The sequence below is a fragment of the Tauraco erythrolophus genome, chromosome 5 (assembly GCF_009769465.1).
Source record: "Tauraco erythrolophus isolate bTauEry1 chromosome 5, bTauEry1.pri, whole genome shotgun sequence".
NCBI lineage: Eukaryota > Metazoa > Chordata > Aves > Musophagiformes > Musophagidae > Tauraco > Tauraco erythrolophus.
The window spans coordinates 46,455,949-46,467,262 of NC_141469.1; the positions used below are offsets into that span (position 1 = coordinate 46,455,949).

Sequence of the window (11,314 nt, forward strand, 5' to 3'; positions counted from 1 at the left end):
TTCAGTGAGAGACTAAAGACTGCGGTTTTGTGCTAGAAGTTTTTAGTTTGTTCTTTGGTTAAACTAATGAGCAAGACTTCTCACGAAAGAAATCTCAGATGATGTCTTGCCCTTCTTTTTCTGTCTGCTGTAGGTTTCCTGTTGGGAAGAGGAGGTAGTGGGGTCCTTGTCGTTGAGGTTACTTGGAACTCAGCTAGATGTGACCCCCAGCATCTCATCTAAGTTTGAAGTTGGATCTAATTTTTAAGTTTGCCTTGCCACCATCAGAGGTCACTTCCAAATTAAATTATTCTGTGGTTCTGAAAGGAGAAATTGTGCAGTATCTCTATTTAAAAAAAAAAAAAATCCAACAACTGAAACAAAACCAACCAAAACCCAGAGAAGTATATGAATTAAAATGCTTTAGATCTAAAAATGCCAAACTTTAAATCCGTTGAGTGGAGAAAACTGTTCAAAAAAGTTGACCACTAGGTGTGGGTTTAGAGAGTGATAAGGATGGGAAACATTGATCTCTGTTTTATTACTGCACAGCTGTTTTGCTCGAAGTATACTGAAAACAGTCCAGCTGCTTTTTGGTATATATCAATCTGCTGAAATCGAAGATTTGATACAATCTTTTAAAAATGCAAATAAATACTTTGCTGTATCATCTTTTTATAAATGTTGTGTATGTCTCAAAAATTATTTTCCTTTCTTCTGTTCTACTGCTTTTACAAACTGTTCCATGATTGCAAATACCCTATGGGTGACAAAAATATTGTTGTCTGTCTGTTGTCTGTCCTGGTACAACTTGATGGCTGTGGACCCTATTTTCCCTGTAGCAGCACTCTCTAGTAAAATAGAGAAGGAAAGATATTAACAGCAAACAGTATGTTACAATTCTTGACATACTTTATTGAGCCTGCTATGGTTAGAAAAAAAGGCAAGTAAAAACACTTGAAAATAATTCAGACATCCTCTGATACTTGAGTAGGCAGCAAAACTCACTTAATCAAAACATCTACTTGTTTCAAGAGCTTTGTGAAAGATTTTTTAAGGCTCTATTCCAGCCAGAGTGGTGTGTGAGACCTTCCAAGGTTCAACTCAAGATCTTACCCTAATGGTTTTCAGTCTCCAAGAATTTATGGAGTCTCTTGTGTAAGACCAGTTTCTGACAACACAGATCTGTCTTATATTAAACAAAACCACCTACTCCCTTGAAATAGTTAAGCCTGTGCTTGAGCCTTTCACTGACCTTATGAAGGGACGGGTACATATAAACTGATAGGTTTATACTGTAGATATAAACACTATGTAGCATCTAAAATCATAAATTATCTCACTTCTTTTTCTTTTAGTCCTAATCCTGGCTAGTTGATATGTTAACAGTTCTTTTTCTGTGGTACACCGTGCTTTCCTCCCTACTGTGTATTGAAGAAACAGGGAATCTTTTTTTAGTCTGGTCTTGTTTACCACAAGGCAGCTGTTGCATTCAGCTGTTGCTGGGCTTTTTTCATTAAAATAGTTTCTCACTCTCTCAAATCCTCTGACATACTAAAGACATTGACATCTTACTGCATCCTTGTATGTAAACTTACAGGGTGAATTCTGGTTGCATGGGGAAAAAAATCCAACTGCAGTTTCTCTTTCTGTGAGGGGAAAGAGCTGTTCCTTGTTCTTCAGATGCCGCAAGCCTGTGCGTGCTTAAAAATTATTGCCTTCTCTCGTGAGAAGAATGGTGTAGAAGCTGTAGCTGTTTGTCTCCTAACAGACTAATGTGCATTAGGAAGTTCTAGGTGTTGGTTTGTGTTTGGCTTGATTTTACCCAAGAGTCAAGTCACAAGAATACTCAGCACTTCAATTCCCTGCTTTGTCTCTGGAAAATAAACATTCTTGTCATAGCAGAAATAACGTGGTATACTAAAAAAAAAAAATAAAATCACAACAGCCCAGTCTTAGTTTGAATGGTTATAACTACATCTCCTTTTTCTGTATGTAATTCAGACACTCTAAATGGAAAAACTTTTCCTAATATATTTCAGTTGCATCTCTGTTCACCAGTCCTGCTTGGCTCAGAGTGAGTGATGAGAAGGTCATGTTCTGTGTTTGGTAAAGTTTCACTGTTTGTCCCGTTGTTCTACATGTAATTTTGTGGGTTTAGGGAAATAATTTTAGGTCATCAGCAGTTGTTTTTCTGATTACAGAAATAATCTTTATCCACTAATTACATATTTATACTGAGAAACAAGTCAGAAAACACTTAAGAATAGAACTACGCTAGAAAAGAGAACTTTTGCAGCAGGAAGAAATCATACATGTGTGCAACAGTCCTCCCCCCCATCTTGGCAAGTTCAGATTAGCGGACACAATTACTTATAGGTGTGTATATGAGATGTTGGTATCTAAGTCACCAAGCTGAGATAGGATGGGACCTCTGCAGGTCATCTAGTTGAGCCTCCTGCTCAAAGCAGGGTCACGTAGAGCAGGTTGCTCAGGGCTGTGTCTAGTCAGAGTTTGCATATCTACAAGGATGGACACTCTACAACCGCTCTGGGCAACCTGTGCTAGCATGTGGCCACCCTCACAATAAAAAAACCTTTTTCTTATGTTCAGACAGAGCCCCACAACTTTTAAAAAACTCCAAGCAACATTAACTTAATTCAACAGCAACTTGATCCTTGCTACCTTTTGATACAAATTGAAGAGCCATAAAACCTGATTCAGTTTATGTCTTAATTGCTGGAGGTTTGCAAGAGATGTGGTTACTGTTCGCCCACTGGCATGCTTCTTAATCTGGAAAAATTTCACCTGTGGTTAATAAACATTTGCCAGGATGGAGCCTACATTGTTTATTTTAATAATTTGAAATAATTATATATTTATATATTTATTTACATTTCACTTTTTTTTTTTTTAACCTAATGTTTACTTGATCTTCATGTACTCAGCATCCAGGTCTGTTTGTTGAGGGAGCCAGAGGCAGAGGACACACAGAAGCGTGTGAATTTTTCTTTTCTAGGTACTTGCGTAAAAGGCCTGAAATGGTGCAGGTAGATGAAAAGAGAATGATGAAAACAAATCTTGATCAAGCTAAGAACAGTTCCAGGGAAATATGTATTTTTTTTTTTTTCTCATTTGTCATGGTATCTTGTCTTTACTAATGAAAAGAGATTAATATTTAACATACGTGACGGTCACAAGAAACTGAGGTTGTTATTTGCTGCTTCTGCTAGAGCAATACTACGTCAATTGCCTAATCAGAAGTAATAAAATGATACTAACAGACTGTGAATTTTTTTAGGTTAATAAGCAGGGACAGAGGAGTCAGTGTTTTTCGGTAAGTGTAGCGCGGAAGCCAGCTGTTACTTATAAATGACATAATTGAGGCCTTAGCATGTGTGAAAATAAATAAATAAATACTCCACTTCATTTTCATCAACAGGCCCACTAGGTCTCCTCAAACATGGAATTTATTAACTATTGCAAAGTCATTCTCTGAGATGTAGTGTCTTTCACCAACTGCTGTCTGTATGTAAAGTCCAGCCACTTCTGAATAGCAATTTTGGTGATTTCCAAGACTTTTGATAACAAAAAACATTGAAGAAATCGAATTCAATAACCGCACGATCCCAAATGGGCTTTAGCTCAGCTACAACCCTTGCAGCACCTGCACTGCTGGAAACTCTCCTTATAGTTGTCAGCACGGGTGATGCTGGTGGACCTTAACCCTGACTGAGATGATGACACCCTTTGCCTGGTGAGGGCTGACCTTCCTGGCTTTGACCATGTGAGTGTTTTCCAGGAAACAGCTTATTGTTTCGCTGTCGCCTCCACAGCCTCAACAAAATCAGAGATGGGATTGCAGGTCTCTGCATGTGTTCTGGACAACTCAGGAGTAAAATTGCCTATGGCTGGTGAGTCCAGACACTCCCACAAGAGTAAAATGTGTTTATTAGAGAATGCTAAAGCAGTTGCAGCTTGAAATGTGGGTAGAATAAAGTTTTATGTTTCACCATGATTAAAAATCGTTTCTTTGAAGGACTATTAGGTATATAAAACTGAGGTGAACCATGAGCTCACTGTGGAGCAAATGCATACCATTCGAGGTAAAAAAGATTCATTATACCCTTACGTTCTTCCTGTATATGATTAAAAAGTTGGGCACAACGCTGGCTGAGCCCAAGGTTTTCTGGCTGATTTGTGACATATCTGAGAACAGACTTCTGACGTCATGACCCTGCTTTTCTTACCTCTTCCCCATTGTCTTTGCTGGGTGATTAGCTGATGACTCATGCCTTGCGCTCAAGGATGAAGTAGTGCTTCCTGAGTCATCTTATTTATTTTGTAATGTTACTTATTGTCTTAAATCTTCTAGCTATATCTATGTATCCATCCATCCATGTCTATATATCTGTATTTTCTTCTCCATAAAAAGAATCCTACTGAGGACTTTATGAGCATCCAGAATAGTGAAATACAGTTTTCACTGTTCAGCCGCGTTTTTCCTCTTAAGTCCTTTACTGTTTCCTGTGTTGGTTTATGTACATTATTGCATTATGCTTAAGTGTTAGGTAACCATAGAAATGTCTGCAAAAGACAGAGGTCATGTCTCCAAAGCATTATTTAGGTTTGGAGATGCCTTTTCTCATAGGGAACATGGGTCTTCTGGGTTGCTGTTTGTGTGTTGCTCCTATACTTCCTTCTGTGCTATCCGCAACCATGTACTGGTAAGGAAGTAAGCTCCAATTGATGCTTGACAGAGGAAATTTATTTTGTCAGGAAACTGGCACACTTAGCATGGATTTTTCTCAAAGTAATTTTTGGGAATTACAAAGTTGGCAGAATTATCTGTTGTAATCATAGATGGAGGTCTCGTATTTGTTGTTATAGCAGCAGCAGCACATGCTGCAGAAGAACCTTAATTTCCTAGGCAAGTCAAAGCAGTGGGATGTACCCAAGCATCAGTCTCGCAGCAGCTTAGCAGATAGCACATGCATGTTCCTACCTTATAACTATATCAGAGACTGTGACCATTTACTGTTACTTAAAACATATCAGGTGGCAGTTTGGGTTTTGTTTGTAATTACAACATCTTTGGGCTGTAGCAGACTGCGCTCTCATACAGATGCCTGGCAAGTGGTACTGTATGTGGAAGTAATATTATTTGAGGGTGTCATCTAGGATGGTAGAATAAAAATGAACATCTAAAATAATGAGTATGTTTATTTAAAAAATACAGCTATTTACAGTTTAAAAAAATGCCATAACAACGTAATATGCTATTATGAAGGTGAAAGCAACTTTGCAAGAGACTCATTGATCTACATGGCATGAATGCCTGAGTAAGAGAAGGGGTGAAAAATAAGAGATAAAATAACTTTCTCAATTAATGAGTCTGTGGCTTCTCTTGTGCTTTCTGAAGTATTTTTGTCTTTTGTTTCGAATTTGAATTTGTCACATTATACTGCTTCCTTCAGGTGCAAAAGTTTTATTGAAAACAGAGCATTACAAGCGATGAAGCTCTCTTGACAAAGCGTTGATAGTGAACTCCTGGCCGGGAGACAAATGAGCAATTCATCTAGTCAGTGTTTAACTTTTATAATGTGTCTATTGGACAAATACAAGATCACTTCAACTGGTCTTTCAGAAAACAAAGCCAAACTAGCCATTCCAGGAATATAACAGCAGGGTGCACCTCTTAGTTTTGCAACTTGTTGTCATAAAGCACTATATTCTAATGTTTTGTGTTTTTTTTTTTCCTCTCCTGTAGGTGCCTGAGATTATAAGCTCTATTCGACAAGCTGGAAAAATTGCTCGTCAAGAAGAGTTTCAGAATAATCTCTCAGATGTTGAAGACCCTTTTGCCAAAAAGTTTGAGGTGCTGTTCTGTGGACGGGTGACAGTAGCACATAAAAATGCACCTCCAGCACTCATAGATGAATGCATTGAGAAATTTAATCGTGCAAGCTGTACGCAAAAATCAGATTTCAACTCATTGTCCCAACAACATGAAACTGCCAATAGCTTTGGAGGCTTCTCTTTCAGCAACAAATTTCGGTCTGTCTTCCAGCCCTTGGTCAGTGAAGAGGAGGAGAAAAGGCCAATTAGGAAATCCTTTTCTCAGCCTGGGCTTCGCTCCTTTGCTTTCAAGAAGGATTTGCAAGAGGGAAGCCACAGAAGTAACAGCTTTGTCAGGTCTTTTGAAGAAGATGCAATTTCACTGAATCTAAGAAGTCAACTTATCTATGGACACAGTGTTGTGCAGCCAACAGACATTGCAGAAAACCGGACGATGTTGTTTACGGTAAAGCAAGATTCGCAGCTCTCGGTGGCATTTTCACATCTTGGAGTTTGGAGTGACAAACACCAAAGCAGATGTTCTGACAGATGGCAGTTACTTCTTTAATAACTTAATTGCAATTACCAAGGCTTAGCTTAAACTTGCTTGTTTCTCTAGAAAGCATTACGAGTCAGTGTAAATTGTTTTACGTAGTCAAAATAAGTTCATATTAAATAATTTAAAACAGCACTACCTGAAAAAATGGGCTTCTAAAGACAGATTTTAAAAAGCTACAGCAAGTTAGTAGGTAGTTATACAATTGCAAAATGGTACATACAATTACACTAACTAGTAACAGCAGAAATAAATTTCCAGGTGAATGAGTTAACTGTAACTAGAGCAGAAGGACCAAACCATGGCTGGGGGCTAGTAGGCTTTATGTCCTATGATAAGCAGGATAATTCATGAAGGTGTTCCTGCTGCCAACATGTCTGTGTAATGACGGAGTACTGTAGTAATTTTCTAGGCTACTCCACACCTGCCTCTGCTCCTGTCCTGCTTTTGTCTGGCTAGTAATGCCCTTGCCTTGATAGATGAGCAGCAAAAGTATTTTTCAAGACCCAAGAAACAGGTAGGGAATGTGTCGTTTGCTCATCTTATAATCCTCATGATAGATATGTTATAAAACATATTTTATATCTCTGGTATCTTACGAACATAATGCAAACCTGGCGCTGATATTGTGATGGCTGTTTATCGTTAAGTTCGTCTCGGATCTGTCAGCTGCTGTTGGGACTGGGAGTTTTTAAGGACAGTAACAGAGTAGAGTGGGTTCAATTGCCGCAGGTTTCTTGGGAGTGGGGGGAAGAGAAGTGCTGCTTTAAGAAGGATTGCCAGAGTGCTATGTCTGTAAAAAGTAACACACAGAAAGAGGTGTAGTTGGCAACAGTTCTCAAAGACACGTGCAGCTTCAGCCTGAATATAATCTCAGTCACCTGCTGACAGGCTCGTTTCCAAGTTGTGAGGCTCTGCTGATCCGGCTTTCTATCTTGTGTTGCTTTTTGCCTGGGAAAATACTGTTTAGTATGCACAGTTGTATTTTGCCATTCAGCCAGTCTAAATTCAGCTGAATATAAGGAAGTGAGGTAACTGTGGTTCGTGCCTCTGGAATCCACAAGCTAGCGGTTGGTGGCAGAGCCGAGTTTGTTGGTTAGCTGTCTCCCGTGTTCAGTAGGTTCTGAGGAGCGGTATGCATACAGCGTGTGCAGGTTTTCACCTTCGCTCATCAGTTTGTGTGTGGCTACATATGAAATGTTTAAAAGTGGCTTTAGATATAGAGAAAAAAAAAATCTGTTTGTATTTTCTCAGTTGAAGTTCTTGGATTTTCCCCTGGACTGCAGCAGAGGTTGGTGTGTGAGGTGTGAAATATGTTCAGATGAGTCATCTGGTGACTCTTCTGACCTGGTTCAGACAGTCGTGATTTTGGTATCTCTTCCTGAAGAACTGCTTTCCTAGCCAATTTCTTAGGATTTTATGAGGTTTTGTTTTGGTTTGTTTTTAGGCTTTTCTCTTGGCCGTATTTTGGGGTGGGAGGTGTATTGTTGTTGTTTTTTTTCTCCTCTTGTTCAGTTGGCTTCAAATGATCCCATCTGCCCTGGGACCATATGTGAAAGGAGCATGTGGGGCTGAGCTAAGAAGGAGCCTCTCACTGCAGGGAGAGGAAGGCAGCAGCGAGCAGGAGGAGGCTGCTGAGTAGGTGTTGGAAGGAATAACCCCATGAACACCTGCAAGGTCAGCCCTGGAGACAATACGGAGAAACTAGCAGGGAGTTGGGGATAATCGTTGTGACTGGTTGAAGTGAAAGAAGAGGTGGAAGATGAATGCACAGGACCATTTTTAGACACACATGTGGCCCATCTCACTTGATCCATTTACACACAGGATTCCTCCCTTCCCCTCTTCCTTAAGAAATTGCAGGTATATTTATTCTGCTGATCTTTTTATGTGCATCTTTTGGGATTCAGTAGTGGTTGAAGCTTCAGCAGGTTTGTCTAAGTCATGCCTGTGAATGGATTCAGATTCCACCAGTCTTCCCTAAAATCTGATGTGAGACTTGTCCTTAGCAGACTTTCTGATGTGCTATTAACTATGAGAAATTTAAATTTTTATCTGTAAAATGTTCCAAAGACATTGCCAGAAGCTGAAAAATTGAAAACAATCATTTCACCTTAAAAATGCCCTTTGCCCATCAAAAGTTAGCATCAGCTTTTGGAACACTGCTGTACAAATGACCTACAGATTAAATTAAGTTAGAAAATGTACCCCAATAAGCTAATTTTTATAGTTTGAGTTAAAACCTTTAAATTAAATGCTATGTGTGTCTTAAATAAATAATTAAAGCCCTAAAAATAATTAGATGGAATACAAGTAGAGGTACACACTTAGGTTAAATTTTAGGACAATTTCTTTAAGTAGCTTTTGGCAATGTGGTATGTGCCAAACCTGCAGAAAATAAGAAAAGGGAGTGTGAGAATGTTTTCTCAGTGCAAAGCAAGCTACTTGTGGTGTAATATTACTCTCAGCTAATTAAACACTATTCTCAGTCTCATGTCTCGAATGTGAAACTAAATCTCAGTGCAGTAATGTGCAGAGCTCTGAATGCCAAAATAATGTGGTTCAGTATTTCGTCTTTCTCTTGTAATAATACACAAATTGGTCTAAATATGCAAGTAGGAAAAAATTTGAGATTTACGTCCATGAAATATTTTTATAGTGAGACAAAAGGAAGCATAATGTTACTGTTATCATCTTGCTATTTGTTTTGCTTTTTTCAGATTGGCCAGTCTGAAGTTTACCTTATCAGTCCTGACACAAAAAAAGTAGCAATTGAAAAAAGCTTTAAAGAAATATCCTTTTGTTCTCAGGTAAGACTGCAGTGTATTCTTTCTCTCTTTTTTTTGTTTAAATATTCTCCACTTGTGAATGCTCATGTACTCCTCTCTCCTAGCATTTCAAATGGATTCTCACCCTAACGGTTTCAGTTAATTGCTATTGACAAGTTGCTGGTTAATAAGTAATTTTGTGGAACTGTCATACTTTTCTCATGCTTAGCGTTGTAATTTCTGAGATAAAGACCCACTTCTGTGTGTGGTGGATGAATAATATGAGCTAGAAGGAACACCCTGGTCAGCTCTGGTTTGAGATTTCAGTGGGCGTGATTCGCAGTTGTGCAAACCTGGGGTTCTTGAGCCATATTATTCAAGAAGTGATAATGAAAGCATATAAATGAGATGCAAGAGTTCTCTGAAAAATACTTCAAAAATATTTTTTTCAAGAATATAAATTGCATATGCGTAAAAGAAGAGCACCCTTTGCTATGCAGAGGTAGTGTGTGTGATGCACTGAAGGCAAGCATATTTCCAAGCCTCCTCATTCACTGTTAATCCCTGTTCCTTATCCCACAGAGTTTGTTTCCCTGTCTTTCACTCATTTTTGTGGATCTGACTTTGTTTTTTGTGTGGATTATGCGAGGGTGTGATTTATCTAATGACTTATTTTGAGCGGTGATGTGTTGAAAGAGATGCAGCTTACACACGTGAAGATGCGGCAATGGTGTTGTGTAGGTTACGCGCGTGCATGATTCACGCTCAGCTGCTGCGGAATAGTCACCGTCACATCAAGGACATGGGACAACTGGGGCGGTTACAGCGCTCCTGTATGGGCAGCTGCAGTAACTGCTGGTGGGTCCTGTGTACAGGAGCAGAGGACTCTCCTTGAGAGCTGCTGCAGGCTGAAACAACTGTTCATAAAGATATGTCATAGACCAGTTGCTTTTGTTAACTCACCAGTGTCACGATGCAGGGATTTATCTTTCACTAGTCATTTTCTGTCCTGCAGGGCATTACTTGTATTTAGTTTGTTTGTGTACCAGATTTGATTCAGTTTGATTGAATGGGGAAATTGAATTTAATTCACTAAACTAGGATAGAGTTCTTAGAGAACACTTAATTCCTTGAAAACCTGTTATAGATCATTTTAATTTAAACCTCTGAGGAATTAACCTGGACTATAATTATGTAAATAAACTTACATTTATTGAGGAATGGGTGTTCCAGCTAGCTTGACTGAAAATTCACCTTGAATTATACCAATGCAATGCTTGTTTGTACTGTGGAGCTTGGATTTGAATGAGACCTTGCATACCAGGATGTGAATTTTGCCACTCTTGCACTAGGAACTATTTTGCACTTGGCTTACTTGCATAGGGCAGGTCTTCTCAATCCATCACAGACCCTGGTCTTAATGATATTGGGGCAAAACTTTTTTTTTTCCGCAGCAGGTTTATTTACCCATTTTTAAATATAAAGTATATGATTTGCTGTCACTTGCTCTAGCTTTTTTGGGATTGTTTGTTTTTTTGTGTTTTTTTTTTTTCCATAAATGACTTTGTAATTTAATTTGCTTTCATCACTAAACATTCAAGTACCTATTCTGAAAATTTCAGAGTAAACTTAAGTAGTTTACATGCTGTCAGATCAGAAGCTTTGAAGAGAACTCCTTGATCACAGAAAAATCTTTATCCCCATGTTTCCTTAGGCTGTCTCCTTAGGCAGGAGTGAGTTGGGTAGACTTTGTGACTTGCCCTGAAGGTCAGCAGATGGTTGCGCTCCTCAGAGCAGTAGGAGTGAGATTCTGATTGATTTTTCCCCTCCTGTCTGTAGAATGTGCTACTGGGCAGATGTGTCAGTTGGGCAAATATTGGTATTGGACTACAGAGAGCTTTTCCCCCCAAGTATGCACATTTCAGAAGACTTGATGGAATGATCTTATGGACTCCTCTTGATCATACTAGAACTTTGATAATCTTTTCTTGAAGGCACTGGAGTTAAATTAGAAGGGAGATAATAATCAGTACTTAATTTCCAGAATGTCTAATCTGTCAGTGAGATATTATAATGGCGGAAAGAAGTATGTGGTCCTGGTACAGCATCTGAATTAGCTAATCTGAAACAGCTAAGAGCGTTTGCCAGCTCATGGTACCTCACAGTTTTGTAG

The 11,314-nt window shown here is 38.9% G+C and overlaps 1 protein-coding gene across 3 annotated transcripts in view; it reads left to right on the top strand.

The window, feature by feature from the left end:
- The window catches only part of TBC1D1 (TBC1 domain family member 1), a 111,008-nt gene that overhangs the window by 40,565 nt on the left and 59,129 nt on the right, over positions 1-11,314 (top strand). For all 3 annotated transcript variants that reach the window (XM_086611380.1, XM_086611379.1, XM_086611378.1), the window contains exons 2-3: positions 5,750-6,283; positions 9,094-9,183. In XM_086611380.1, coding sequence (XP_086467506.1) covers positions 5,750-6,283; positions 9,094-9,183 — 624 coding nt within the window. The remainder of the gene's footprint in view (positions 1-5,749; positions 6,284-9,093; positions 9,184-11,314) is intronic.